Below are 15,765 nucleotides of genomic sequence, written 5' to 3'. Positions count from 1 at the left end.
ATCAGGGCTCTATGGGGGCCAATCCATTACTTCCAGGACTCCTTGTTCTTTACGCTGAAGATAGTTCTTAGAGTAGAACTATTAGAGGCAAAACTTTTTTTATTTTGTAAGGGAGGGTTATAACCGGTCACATTTTTTTCCCATCCACCATCTGTGTCCCATTGCGGAGATGTCCCTTCACTTCCTGTCCCATAGCCAAACAGGAAGGGAGAGGAAATCCCTGCAAATTAAGGTAATTCCTTGAGGAACCCCAGGTCACCAGAACTAGTGTACCCATTGGAACATTTCCCCTCTTGTACTTTTCTGTGGACAACCCAAATTGTGGGATTATCTTTTACTTTCATTTTCAATGATTATGGTAAACAGGAGAAATAGAGAGGGTGAATTTCTCTAACGGGGGCACAGACAGCAATAAAAACTGACATGTGTTCTATTCCCTCTCCACTCTATCCAAAATAAAAAAAAAAAAAGTTATGCCTTTAGGTATACTTTGGCAGTATGTTTGGGGGGGGGGGGGGGGGTTGTCCTTAATTTCTCAGCACTGAGGACATCATTGATCCTGCCCAAATCTACAACTCCATTTGCAGAAATGCAGCCCCAAACTTGCAAGGAACTTCCACTAAGCTTCATTACTGTACTGCTCTGCAGCCCGTCCCCAGCAAACTGCCTCCTGCTACAGCCAAAAATTTCACATTTTGACTCAGTAGTCCAGAGCATCTGCTGCCATTTTTCTGTACCCCAGTTCCAAGGTTTTCCTGCACAGTTGTGTCCCTTAGCCTTGTTTTACATTGGAGTTATGGCTTTTTGGCCACAATTCTGTGCTGATGGCACTGCTGGACATCTTCCGATGTGGAAGGGAAATAAGCATGATGCGGCTTCTATCTGCTGCATTAATGGCACTTTTCCACTGCAAGTACCGGCTCGGCTCTACTCGGCCCTGCTTGGCTCGGTTTGGTTTTCCACTGCATGGTACCGCATGGTACGGTGTTGGAACGGTTCGGTACGGTTTGCTTTTCCACTAAGTAAGTGGGTGGGATAACAACGATTCTCTGATCAATCAGTGACTAGTAGTGACAAACAGTCAAGGCTGCATGCAAAGGATTGTGGGATATGGTATAGGTACGGCCCTCTTGGATCCACAACCGAGGTGGTACTGTTTAAGCGAGCCGTACCGTTCGGTTCCATGTAGTGGAAAAGCGCCGCCGTACCGTACCGAACTGTTCCAACACCATACCATGCAGTGGAAAAGCGCAAAAGCGAGCCAAACTGTTCGGTTCCATGCAGTGGAAGAGCGCCATAAGTTTCCTTGGCAGACTTCGGCATCTACGGTCCTCCATGTTGCCTGTTTCTTTAACTGCTTCAGGACTACCCGCCGCCGATTTACTGTGGCAGGGCGGCCCTCCTGTGTGAAACGACGTAGGTTTACGTCGGTCGCGTGCCTGCAGCTAGGGGGTGAGTGCGCGCCACTGCTGGCACGCTCCCGCCCCCACACGGCAGTGGGGACTCCGATGCACAGGGCAGGCGGCTCCAATTGCCGCCTGACACCCGCAATCGTTCCCCACTGAGAGAGAAGAACGGCCAGCTGTAGAGTGCCTGTGATCCTTCTATATAGGATTACAGGTCTCTGATCATTTCACAAGCCCAACCCCCATCCAGTTAGAACATATTTTTAGCACTGATTACTGTAGGAATGTCACTGGTCCCCCCAAAAGTGTCAAAAATGTCAGTTAGGGGTCCGATCTGTCCGCTGCAATGTAACAGTCCCATTAAAAAAAAAAAAAAAAAAAAATCCCTACTACTATGATGTGCATGAATGAACTGACACACAGGGCGGGAGGGCGGGCAAGCGGCCGCTAATAGCTATAACTATGTGAGCGCTTCACTTCCCTGTCATGCAGGTATCTCCTCTGACAGGGAAGTGAAGCGCTCACATAGTTATAGCTATTAGCGGCCGCTCGCCCGCCCTCCCGGTGTGTCAGTTCATTCATGCACAGATCGTAGTAGTAGTGACATCACAGGCAGGCAGGCCGCCGGCCAGAGGCGCGTCTTTTGAAAGGAAGGACAGTGAATGGAGGAGCAGAGTGAGAGTAAGGAGATCGCATCCTTGGGATGGGGAGGGACGCTGAGGCGGGGGGGGGGGGGGTGTACTGCTGCCGATGGGGACACTGAGGCAGTGGGGGGGGGGGGGGGAGCTGAGAAGAGGTTACCAATGGTATAAGTATTATGCAGCATGAGGGGGTCAATATATTGCCACTGCTGGTCACTGATGCATTAGTGACCGACCAGTGGCAGTTAATTAACCCCTTTGTGCTGCATTAGTGCAACCAATATCAGTGCAACCAGTGTTAATTAACACTGATACTGGTTGCACTAATGCAGCACAAAGGGGTTAATTAACTGCCACTGGTCGGTCACTAATGCATCAGTGACCAGCAGTGATAATACATTAACCCCCTCATGCTGCATAATAGAAATACAATTGGTAATTAAATTAACCTCTTGCCAACCCGTCACAGTACATATACTGTGACAGGGTGGCAGCAACAGGTGTACGTCGCTGCCTGTTTTTGGTGTATGCTCCTCTTCTATCTAATTTAAAATTATTTGGGGGAAAAAGTCATTTTCGGTTTTCGGCCAAGGGCATCCTGCATTTTCGGTTTCGGCGCATCCCTACAAAATTAGCTTAAAATGTTAAAAAATTTTGATTAAAAATTTTTTTTTTGGGAATGTTATATAGCAGAATGTGAAAAACATGTTTTTTTTTTCAGAATTGTCGCTGTTTTTTTGTTTATAGCGCAAAAAAAAAAAAAACAAAAAACAAAAAAAAAAAAACGCAGTTGATCAAATACCACCAAAAAAAGGCTTTATTTGTGGGACAAAAAGGACATCAATTTTAGTGGGGTACAGCGTCGCACGACTGCGCAATTGTCCGTTAAATTAACGCAGTGCCGAATCGCAAAATATGGCCTGGTCATTAAGGGGGAAAAACTTCGGGTCCAGAAGTGGCTAATGGACTTCAAAACACAAAATGAGATTGAAGGATTGTAAGAGGTGCATGAAAGTCAGCCAGCCCCCAGTCCCACCGTGCGATTTTCGTGGATGCAGTTTTGATTTGACTTTAGTGTTTTCCGTATACAGGGATGGAGACCAATAGCATGACCTGCTTGTCTCATATAAAGTCCCAAAAGGAAATTAGGGATTTCAAAGGCAGTGAGCTTTACAGGCCATGCCCCATACATAAAATCCCTTCCTATCTATATGCTGCATCCACCAAGGGGATGGAGGTGTAATGCTTTTCAGCTGGTCTTTTCCAGTTTGCACCATGGTTATAAACCTAATTATTTGAGTCTTTGAGACAACAGCCAGTCGTGGATGAGGATGGGTTGGGGGAGGTTGGGCTGTCTCCCTCTCACCTGTTCCCCCATCCACCCATTAGCGGCCATGTGCCTCCAGTGTGAGGACACTAAATTAAGAGTGTAGGACTGCAGATATAACAGGGTGCCATGAAGTGGCTCTGCAGCTGAGGTTTAATGTTGATAAATGTAAAGTAATGTACTTGGGGGCCAGAAACCAGAAAGCAAGCTACTCACTAGGGGGGGGGAACCTCTGGTGGAGTCTAGGATGGAAAAAGACTTGGGGGTACTGGTAGACAACAAGCTTGGCAGTGGCATGCAATGCCAAGCTGCTGCAAGCAAAGCCAATAGAATACTGGGATGTATAAAAAAGGGGATTCACTCCAGAAATAAAGAGATTATTCTCCCGCTCTACAAGACTCTGGTCCGGCCACATCTGGAGTATGCTGTCCAGTTCTGGGCACCGGTCCTCAGGAAGGATGTGCTGGAACTGGAAAGAGTCCAGAGAAGGGCAACAAAAATAATTAGGGGAATGGAGGACATCAGCTATGAGGAAAGACTACAAGCACTGAACTTATTCTCTCTGGAGAAGAGACGATTGAGGGGGGATATGATATCAATGTACAAATTCTGTACTGGCGACCCTAGCATAAGGAACAAACTATTCAGAGAAAGGAGATACAATAAGAAACGTGGCCACTCACTAAAACTAGAGGAAAGGCGGTTTAACCTTAAAATGCGTAAGGGGTTCTTCACTGTAAGAGCAGTAAGGATGTGGAATTCTCTTCTACAAGCAGTGGTATCAGCAGGGAGCATTGATAGTTTCAAAAAACTATTAGATGGGCACCTTAAAGACCACAACATACAGGGGTATACAATGTACGGTTAAAAGCAAACACGCACACACATCATAGGTTGAACTGGATGGACTGATGTCTTTTTTCAACCTCACTAACTATGTAACTATGTAACATGCGTTTGCAAATGTGTGTCAACTAAACCCCTGTTCTTTGTACCAAGAGACAGGTTTTATTTGGTTGGTGACAGACTGGAGGGTGAGTACATCAGACTGGGGGCTGGCTGACTTTCATGCACCTCTTACAAACCTTCAATCTCATTTTGTGTTTTGTTATAGGGATGGAGACGCCGGGCAACACCAGCTTGGGTCTCATCTAAAGTCCCACCTAGTCCAATATGTTCAATGGTCTTCAAAAGAGTTGGAAAATCTTGAAACCCCAGTCTTCTTTGAAATGTTTTCCTGGGAGAGACCTTGCTGATGCAGTAAAACTACCTTGTTGCTGTGCTCAGTCTTGCTATGATGTGTGACCTGTGACATGAAACGGTCTTCCACAACCTCACCTTAGTAGCAGAGTTTGGCTGTTCCTCACCCAGTTTTAAGCCTCTTACACAGCTGTTTCTGTTTCAGTTAATGACTGGGTTTCAACCTACATATGAAATTGATGATCATTGGCACCTGCTTGGTATAATTGGTTAATTATACACCTGACTCTAATCCTGCAAAGTTAATGACTTTGTGCAAGTGTAATGCTGGCCATACACTAATCATTCAAACTCGTTTTTGAATAATGAACACTTGGCCGTGAAAGCAAATGATTTTGCCATCATGCAATGACTGAATTTTGATCGATAAATTGCTTAATGGACATAAATTAATCAGTTTTTCATTTGCTTTGTCACATATGCCTAGTGGAAATAGTTTGGGTGAGAAACACATTAACCCTTCAAATTAATCGCTCGATCGGTGGAATTTTCCAAACAGTTCCTTCGATTTTTCAGCTCTGAAAAGGTAAAAATGATTTTCTATTCGTGTCCATTAACTGGACGAAAAACGAACGAACGGACCAAATGTCAGATTTTCGAACAATCTTTTGGCTAGTGTATGGCCAGCAGAAGAATTGATGCTGGTTTGAAGCCAAAGGGTAGTCACATCAAATATGGATTAGATTTAGATTTTTATTCTGTTTGCTCACTGAATTTAGTAAATTGATAAAAATAATAATGGGTAAGTTTGCAAATAGGAGTTTGGCGCTGCTCTATTCGTACTTCTATGTTAGGCTAAGATTATCACGAGTCATACTGGGCCAAAAATTCCGTGCCTACTAAGGCAAAAACATATGGAAAAAAAAAAAAAAAAAATGTATATGTATATATATCTCATGTGCAAAAAAGCAAGTTCCCAGTGAAAGTGACCGATGCTACATAAAATTAAAAAAAAAAATCAAATTACACCATAAATGTATATAAAATGACCAAAAATCATAAAAAAAAATAACCAGTGTTACCAATCATAAGTCCTTCTGTGATAAAAATAGTCCATCCATTGATCCAATGTTCCACCCTTCTAGATATCTGAAGGGTGGAGCATTGGATCAATGGATGGACTATTTTTATCACATGAGGACTTATGATTGGTAACACTGGTTATTTTTTTTTATGATTTTTGGTCATTTTATATACATTTATGGTGTAATTTGATTTTTTTTTTTAATTTTATGTAGCATCGGTCACTTTCACTGGGAACTTGCTTTTTTGCACATGAGATATATATACATATACATTTTTTTTTTTATGATTTTTGGTCATTTTATATACATTTATGGTATAATTGATGTTTATATATTTTTTTAAATGTTATGTAGCATCGGTCACTTTCACTGGGAACTTTTTTGCACATATATTATATAAATTCTTTGTTCCATATATAATTTTTACCATGTGTTTTTGCCTTAGTAGGCATGGAATTTTGGCACGGTATGACTCACGATAATCTTAGTCTAACATAGAGTGCCGGTTCACACTTATGCGATGCGGGAAGGCTGCGAATTCGCAGCCTGTTCCCGCATCGCACACGCACCCCCGGCAGTTCACACTGCCATATGCGATACGCTGGGGGTGTCAATGTAATCTTAACGACACCCCCAGTTTGATCGCATATCGCAGTGCGATCGTGCAGTTCGCACAGGATCGGATCGCACAAGTGTGAACCGCTGTGCGATCCGATCCTGATGCGGCTGCAAAAATGCCTCCTGTGCGTGTTTGCTGCGGGTGCGATGCGAATTTAGCCATACAAACTGTATGGCTAAACTCGCACTGCACAGCTGATCGCATGTAATGTCGGAGCAGTGCGCTCCGATATTACATGCGAACCCCGCACACGCACAAGTGTGAACCGGGGCTAAAGAAGTAAGAATAGAGCAGCGCCAAACTCACTCCTTTTTTGCAAACTTACCTATCAGACACTACCACGAGGGGCAACAGCTACACATTGTTAGCATCCATAGTGCAGAAACACGCAAGCAAACCAGGATAAAAATAATAAAATATTATTTTTGAAAGCATATTTACTTTAAAGCATTTCTTCACACCTGCCTAAAACTTATACACAGCACATTATATGTATATTGTTTGAAGCACAGCGAAGCTTACCATAATACAGTGTGTTGCAATTAATGAGATGAGATACAGCAGAATGTCCGCTGACACCCGCTGCCATCCGATCCGGACGGAAACCCTATTTTCCATCCGTCCAGCGGATCAGATGAGAACGGACAGGAGGTCCGTTGTCATCCGATTACCCCATAGGGGACAGCGGGATCTGACAGCTCCGTCTCCGCACACAGAGCGGAGACAGAGCTGTCATCCGCCTGCTCATCGGGAATCGGCAGATCGAGCGCCCGCTGAGCAGAACTGCTCCGTTGACGGAATGGAGCCGTGTGAAAGGGGCCTTATTGTGCATCTTGAAACAGCCACACCTCATATTTTCAGAGAGTTCTGTATTTCACCTGAAGTTATTTGTGGGTTTTTCTTTGCATCCTAAACAATTTTCCTGGCAGTTGTGGCTGAAATTTTAGTTGGTCTACCTGACCGTGATTTGGTTTCAACAGAACCCCTCGTTTTCCACTTCTTGATTAGAGTTTGAACACTGCTGACTGACATTCCATAGTCCTTTCCTGTTTTATACAGTTCAACTACCTTTTCCCGCAGATCCTTTGACAATTCTTTTGCTTTCCCCATGACTCAGAATCCAGAAACGTCAGTGCAGCTCTGGATGAAAGATGCAAGGGTCTGTCAGGAGTCCAGAATCTCATTGACCTTTTATATACACACACTAATTACAAGCAAACAGATCACAGGTGAGGATGGTTACCTTTAATAGCCATTCAAACCCCTTTGTGTGCATGTTATCAGGCCAAAATCACCAGGGTATGTAAACTTTTGATCGAGGTCATTTGGGTAGTTTATGTTGTCATTATGATTTAAAAAGAGTAAACACAGATGATTGATAATAAATGGCTTCAGCCAAACACTAACAATGAGTGAAAGAAGAAAAGTTTTTGTGTTATCATTCATATTCTCGGAAAAATGGCCAAGAAATCATAAATTCTGTCAGGGTATGTAAACTCAGGGCCGCTGATAAGCCAGTACAACCAGCCCTGTTGTACCGGGCCCTGAGTCCTCAGCTCAGCAGGGGGGCCCGGGCAATCTAAAAATCAAACACAAAGTGCAGAATAAAAAAAAGCCTTTCTGAATTAAAACCAGGCAGCACCTCCTAATGACTTAGCTGGGTGAGTTTTTCCTTTTTCTGGGCCCCTCTGCAGTGATGTGCTGTTACTGTGTGGGAGGGACTACTTCTCCTGTTTCGGGCGCATGTCAATTCAGTGTCTGCCCTGCATAGGATTCTCTGCATATTGCCTTCCCTGCCCTGGCGGAGTGATCTATCTTCCCCTGCTCACAGCACTCAGCTCTCCTCCCCGTGGAAGCTGTGAGGTGGAGAGGAAGCAGCACTTCAGGAACTGACGAGGTTGGTGATGGTGGGGCTGTCAGTGCCTAACACAGCAGAACAGGTGTGTCTGACTGTCTGAAGACACATTTATTTCACATAAAGTCAGGCAGGGCTATAAAGGAAGGAAAGTCCAGATTGTCTCTTTATTTGTTTAACTTTGTGAACATTTGCAGGATTGCTGTACCTAAATATGTGTTTGCCTGTTATTATTTCCCAAGTCAGCCTAAAGGCTTCTATAGTAAATAGAAAAAAGTTATGCTTTGACATGTGTGCTTTTCAATCAAGCTGTCTGAAAACAGAAACGTTTTTTTTCAGGTTGGAAATAAAATGCTAACTAACCATATAGCAGTGTCATTGAATGCATCCTATCACTTCTGTTACAAGGGAAAGTATCAGGAATTAAATATGTAATGAATGAAGAAAGAGGGTTCTCTCTGCCAGAGGTGGGAAGCATTGCAACACTGCCCTAAAAATCACTGCTTTCACTTTATCTAAAAACTCCAATCCCAGACAGAGAGAGAGAGAGATGGGGAGAGAGAGACTGAGAGGAGAAGAGAGATAGATATGTAGATGGGGAGAGAGATGGAGAGACAGAGAAAGAGAGATGGAAAGAAAGAGATGGAGAGAGACAGATAGAGAAAGAGAGAGAAATGGAGAAAGAAGGAGAGAGAGAGAGATGGAAGGGGAAAGAGACTCTGAAAGCCACAGATAGAGAAAACAAGATATAGAAAAAAATTACAGCTGGAGGGGCGGAGAGAGACAGATAGATAAATATAATATATATTGTATAATATAAGATAAAGATGGAGAAAGAAGCAGAGAGGTAGGGAGAAAGAGAGGGGCAGAGAGAGAGATAAAGAGATGAGAGAAAGAGAGAGGGGCAGAGATGAAGATAGAGAAAGAGACAGAGAGATAAAGATTATAGAATACAGAATAAAGATAGATAGAGAGACTGAAAAGATAGAGATACAGCAGAGAGAGATAGAGAATATATATATATAGAGAGAGATGGACGGAAAGGGAAAAAAAAGAGAGCAGAAAGATATATGAAGAGAGAGGAAAGGATGAGATAACGAAAGAAAGAAAGAGGAACAGAGTGAACAAATAAGGGAGGGAATAAGAAAGAGGAACAGAATGAATGAGGGAGGGAAGAGAGAAAGAAAGAGACAGAGAACAGAAGAGAGTTCAGAGAGGAGCAGTGAGATGAACTGCAACATCTATATACAGTATCTGAAGCATCAGCTTTTATCAAGAGAACATTAACTTGTATAGAAGGCTGTATATGGTGACACCTGTAGCTCCTCGGGTGCAGACATTTTATGCCCAGCCTATTTTTAGCCTCCATGTATATGAGGCCTGAGTTCCCATGACCACCGCTTTAAAATGGGGTAGGGATAGCACTGGCGGCAATTTATTTCAGAGCCACCCCAGTGCAATTTCAAAAACAGCTAGCTTACCCTCAGCATTTTCTGTGTGCCCCCTTTTGGATTTAGTAGGAGGCCCAAACAGGGAGGGGGCTTAGTGATGAACTCTTCCTTCAGCAGCTGAAAGCTGGTCTCTCCCTGCTGCCAGCTTTTATCTTCTGAGAAAGAGACAGTTGTCCCTCACTAATCCCCCTCCCTGTGTGGGCCCCCCTCCCAGCCCTGTCTCTAATGTTAGCTATGCTCCTGAGTTTGTTATCTCTGTACCTTTGTTTCTCTCCCTCTGTCTCTCTGATCCAGAGCTCTAACTGCCCAGCCTTTATATTTTTTTCATCTCATCTTCATTTTTATTTATTAACTCAGTTTTTTCTTTTAGATTTAGCTTGAATTCAGTTAGTTATGTTGTATTTGTTTCTGCTAATAATGATTTTATTGTATTTTTAGCTAAATATAGCTTTAATATTTTCTTGGGGGCCCTGTCAGGTAGTCTGTGAGGGGCCCCGCGATTTCTATCAGCAGCCCTGTGTAAACTTATGAGCACAACTGTAAATAAAATAATCAAAAAAGATAGAATAGCTAGATCAGAGTTTGCTCTAGGTCAGGGTCAAAGGACGTGGTCAGGGTCAGTGTACTTTAGGTACTATTAAATAAAGCATTTTTAAAATTTAGTTTAACTGTGTTTTAGGTATGATAAAAAAAAGCAAAATGCACATCACTGTTTCTGGGCCCTACTATGGGTACAAACCACAAAATGTCAGGAGTAGGATAATAGGTTTTGGGTTTTTTTTTGGTGGTGGGTTATGGTAATAGCAAGATATATACAGCTACATTTGAAAAAATTGTTTTTTCTTTTATTCCATTTTGTGCCAGTTTTTCCTTGATAAAAAAAAAATAATCAGGAAATATCCATAACCATGTATCACCAAATAAGCCCCTGTTCACACCAGTGTGTCTTCTCATGCGATTTGACAGTTCCAAATTGCATGACAAGTCACAATGGAACCGTTCATATGGCCTTGACTCACGTAGCAGCGGTGAAAAGGGCTCCTGCATTACTTTTCATGGATTTACTTGTGACTTGCATAGACTTCTGTTAAATGAACTTGCAAGCCTATAAAAGCAGCAGTGCAAATCGCACTCATGTGCGGCTTTGAAATCGTGCTAAAGTAGTACGATTTTAAAGCCGCGATGGTGTAAACTGGGACTAAAAGTCTAATTTAACCCCCAAAAAAATAAGGTATAATCCACCTGATTACACAATGTATTTGCGATATGTACAGTTTTACTAACACGTCAAAGCTGCAAACCTGTGTTCAGGTGTTAGGATTTGTTTTACCTTCCCCATGAAGAGGGTATTAGAAAAAAAAAAAAAGTAAACATGCAAAGCTTTGTAATTGCAATGCATCACACCCCCCATACACAACACACTCTAGTGACGGTGTGTAATATTGAATATATATATATATATATATATATACACATATATACATACATACACACACACACTCACATACATACACACACATAGCTCAAAGAATTAAAGGAAAGCATCAAGTCAAAAACTCCTGAGATATTGATCTGGTCAGTTAAGTAGCAGAGGGGGTTGTTAATCAGTTTCAGCTGCTCTGGTGTTAAGCTACCAAAATGGGCACTAGATGGGCAACAATGAGACAACCTCCAAAACCAGAATGGTGTTACAAGTTGAGGCCACTAACATTTTTTCCTACTTATCTTTTCTGATTGTTTTTCACTAGTACTACAGTATTAGCATTTGAATAGGGTAAGTGTCACTACTGGTAACATACCTGGACCCTATAGAGGTTGCACAGGCAGTCCAACTCCTCCAGGATGGCACATCAATAAGTGCCATTTCCAGAAGGTTTGCTATGTCTCCCAGCCTCTTCTCAAGAGCATGGAGGAGATTGCAGGAGACAGACAGTAACTCTAGGAGAGCTGGGCAGGGCTGTAGAAGGTCTTTAACCCATCAGCAGGACCGGTATCTGCTCCTTTGTGCAAGGAGGAACAGGATGAGCGCTGCCAGAGCCATACAAAATGACCTCCAGCAGGCCACTGGTGTGAATGTCTCTGACCAAACAATCAGAAACAGACTTCATGAGGGTGGCCTGAGGGCCCAACGTCCTTTAGTGGCCCCTGTGCTCACTACCCGGCACCGTGGAGCTTGATTGGCATTTGACATTGAACACCAGAATTGGCAGGTCCACCACTGGTGCCCTGTGCTTTTCAGATGAGAGCAGGGTCACCATGAGCCCATTACCTGTAGTCTGGAAGGTTCGCCACCCCCCCTCCACATTAGACGTCTGTGGTTTTCCCAGAGTTTGCTGTCCAGGTGGTATCCGGGATATTCTGTCGAAAGCAACTTTACGAATAGACCAGGAACACTGTCCTCCAGTCCTGAGGCCTCTGCTTATAAGAGACACAGCCATCAGGAGCCGGGACTCAGCCACCGTTCTATTTCTGAACCTTTTCCAAATACACAACTTCTTCCCACACCTGGCCGATCTCCAACGGGTGAAATCCTGAGGACAGGAGTGGATAAAACGTCATTATGGATTACAGGAAATAGTTTATAAAACATCACGCAGGCTGGTATTAGAATTCTGCAGAAGGAAATGGTGCTTTAACCAGTTTTGGAGCGGAAAGATTTTCCCCCCTTAATGACCAGGTCATTCTTTGCGATTTGGCACTGCGTTAATTTAACGGACAATTGCGCGTTCGTGCAATGCTGTACCTAAATAAAATTGATGTCCTTTTTTTCCTCACAAATAGAGCTTTCTTTTGGTGGTATTCGATAACCTCTGCGATTTTTATTTTTTGAGCTATAAACAAAAAAATCAACGACAATTCAGAAAAAAAAAAAAAAACAATATTTTCCACATTCTGCTATTTAACACTAAAAAAAAAAAAAAAAAAAAAATGAAAAATCTAATTTTTTAACATTTTAGGCCAATTTGTTTTCTGCTACATATTTTGGTAAAAAAAAAATTGCAATAAGCGTATTTTTACTACTTTTTTTTACTAGTAATGGCGGCGATCTGCGATCTTTAGCGGGACTGCGACATTGCAGCGGACAGATCGGACCCCTAACTGACATTTTTGACACTTTTGAGAGGACCAGTGACATTACTACAGTAATCAGTGCTAAAAATATGCACTGTTACTGTAATAATGACACTGGCAGGGAAGGGGTTAACACTGTGGGTGATCAAGGGGTTAAATGTGTACCTAAGGACGTGTTTCTAACTGTATGGGGGAGGGGCTTTTGAAATGATCAGAGACCTGTGATCCTATATAGAAGGATCACAGGCTCTCTGATCATACCAGAGAGAATGGTCAGCTGTGTTTACAACAGCAGACCGTCATTCTCTCTCAGCGGGGAGCGATCGCGGGTGGCTGGCGATAATTGGAGCCGCCAGCCCAGTGCATCGGAGTCACCACTGCCGAGTGGGGCGGGAGTGTTCACCCCCTGGCTGCGGGCACGCGACAGATGTAGGGCTATGTTGGCTAGCGCAGGAGGGCCAGCCTGCAGCAGTTTATCTGCGGCGGGCGAACGAAAGAGGTTAAAGGAGTCATGCACAGTTCTGTAAAGCTGGCTATACACTGATCGGAATTCAGCCAATTGGCTGCAGCCGCTGTCCCAGGAAGGGGGGGTAGGGGGATTCCTTTATCTACCTTGTATGTGAATAGCTAGCTTAAAAGGAAGTAGTAGTGCTCAAAAGTTTGCATACCATGACAGAAATTATGAAATTTTGGTATAGATATTGAAAATATGACTGATCATGCCAAAAAAAACTCTTTTTTATTTAACTACTTCCAGACCGCCCGCAATGTACTAGCACGTCGCTGCCTATTCCTGGGTTTAGGGCGCACATGGGAGCCCCTCACTACGGACACCGTGTGATTGTACACAGCGGGAGTTTGTCAGCAGGCCAATGATTCTTGGCCAGGACCTGCTCATCAGTTATGTCCAATCACAGGGCTCTGCACAGAGAGGAATAATCGCTCTGTTTCTTCTCCTTGCTTTGCAGGGACAAGAAACGGAGATCTTTACTAAAAAAAGGGAGTACACCTTAACACTGGTTAGGCACACAATTAACCCCTTAATTAGGGGGGCACCTCTCCCGTCACCTATAAAAGTGATTTTGTGGCGAATCCGCCACTGGGACCACCGTCCCTGGCCGCAGTCATAACCCCAGTATTTAACGCCAAAGTAATGATGTATATTTACAGTCGAACATTAAAAAAAGTTTTCCTTTAGCTGTACTTTAACCACTTGCCGACCGCCCACAGTACATTTACCGCATTACTGTTAGTACGGCAGCAGCTAGCTGCCATAACCACTGTATTTTTTTTTGTATTGTTGGCGAGTCTGTGTCTGATAAAAGTGGTCTCGCCGGCGTATTTGCCACTGGATCCCTATTACGGTTCTATGATGTGATATTGGTCTGTTCTCACCTTTCCAAAGTATGTGTAATTGCACGGCTTTGTTGTTCATTTTTCGAGATTTGTTATGCTTTTGAAATACCAATAAATATTAAATAAAAAAAAAAAAAAAAAGCAGCAGCAGAGGTGCTCCCCCCCCAGCTTTCCGGTCATCTCCAGGCTTACCGGACCTGTTGTTTAGCCTGGAACGGATCCGATTAGGGGCAAGATAGCCCCTACTTAGCTCTCTGCCCTTGGAGGACCGGAGTGACGTCTGACGTCACTTCCGCTCTTAACCACTTCCGGACCGCCTACTGCATATATACTGCGTCAGGGCGGCCAGGCTGCACAAAATCACATACGTTTAGGGTATTTTGTACAGAGAGTCTTGGGGGCGCGTGATGGCCGCTGGGACCCACCGCTCATTCGGGAGAATGACAAAACGGTGGTCTACCTATGTAAACAAGGAAGACTGCTGTTCTGTCACATAGGAAGAGAGATCTTGTGACATCTCTCCTTTCCTCTAGTAAATCCAGTCCGCCCCCCCCATTCAGCAAAGATCCAGTCCGCCCCACCAGTTAGAAAGCACCCCTAGGAGCACACTTAAAGCGGAGTTCCACCCAGTGAACTTTTTTTTAATAAAAATACCCCCGGGACAGTCAGGGCTAGTGCATTCCACAACGGATAGCCTCTGATCTGTCCCAGGTTGCACTTACCTTTTAGAAGAAATACTTACCTTGAAAATGTATTGTCCAGCGCTGCCATCTCAGGTGTGGGCAGCTGAAGCCAGCGCGATCCTCTTCTGTGTCCTCTTCCGTCTTCTTCGGTCCCACGATGCACTGCACCGGCCCCGCCGTCACTTCCGGGACAGCAGCGTCATCCCTGCACAGCTTCTGGGCATGCCCAGAAGCTGTTTTGCAAGGTATGACGGTGCCTGCACCGAAACTGACGTCGGGGCCGGTGCAGGCGCATTGATTCCTGGGAGCGATGACGTTCAGCTCCCAGGAATCATTGCAAGCCAGGAAGTGACGACTCGCCCGCGGCCGCCGAGGGGAGGAAGAGGAAGTAAGGTAAGTATATTTTCTTCTATACGAGGTAAGTAAAAAAAAAAAAAAAAAAATATGCGATTATCCATTTGTTTTTCAGGTGACCCGGAGTGAGAAGATGGAGGCAAGTATAATTTTAGGGTGGAACTCCACTTTAACCACTTGATCACCCCAGTGTTAACCCCTTCCCTGCCAGTGTTATTTATACAGTTACAGTGCATATTTTTATATCACTGATCACTGTATTAGTGCCACTGGTCCCCAAAAAGTGTCACTTACTGTCAGATTTGTTCTGCTACAATGTCGCTGTCCCACAAAAAAAAAAAAAAAAAATGAAAGTGCCGATTGCCGCCATTACTAGAAAAAACAATGAAAAAAAGGCCATAAATGTATCCCATAGTTTGTAGACGCGATAACTTTTGCGCAGACCAATCAATATAGGCTTATTAGGATTTTTTTTTTTTACCAAAAATATGTAGCAGAATACGTATCAATCTAAACTGAAGAAAGATTTGAATTTTTACAATTTTTGTTATTGGGAATGTTTTATAGAAGTAAAAAATAGTGTTTTTTTTTCAGAATTGTCGCCCTTTTTTTTGTTTAGAATGCCAAAAAAAAAATAAAAAAAATGCAGAGGAGATCAAGTACCACCAAAAGAAAACTTTATTTGTGGGGGGAGAAAGACATTCATTTTATTTGGG

The 15,765-nt window shown here is 43.4% G+C and overlaps 1 protein-coding gene and 1 long non-coding RNA gene across 2 annotated transcripts in view; one reads left to right on the top strand and one right to left on the bottom strand.

Moving 5' to 3' along the window:
- The window catches only part of FDX2 (ferredoxin 2), a 43,685-nt gene extending 31,573 nt beyond the window's left edge, over positions 1 to 12,112 (bottom strand). Inside the window, exon 1 of the mRNA XM_082254717.1 lies at positions 11,854 to 12,112. Within this exon, the coding sequence (XP_082110843.1) occupies positions 11,854 to 12,022 (169 nt within the window). The 5' untranslated portion in view covers positions 12,023 to 12,112. The remainder of the gene's footprint in view (positions 1 to 11,853) is intronic.
- LOC309553501 overlaps positions 1 to 15,765 on the top strand; it is a 1,012,307-nt gene that overhangs the window by 244,974 nt on the left and 751,568 nt on the right. The window lies entirely within an intron of this gene.

This window comes from Pelophylax lessonae (assembly GCF_965119305.1).
Source record: "Pelophylax lessonae genome assembly, chromosome: 1".
NCBI lineage: Eukaryota > Metazoa > Chordata > Amphibia > Anura > Ranidae > Pelophylax > Pelophylax lessonae.
The sequence above is the reverse complement of the archived record's forward strand: the minus strand, read 5'-3'. Positions and strand labels throughout refer to the sequence as shown.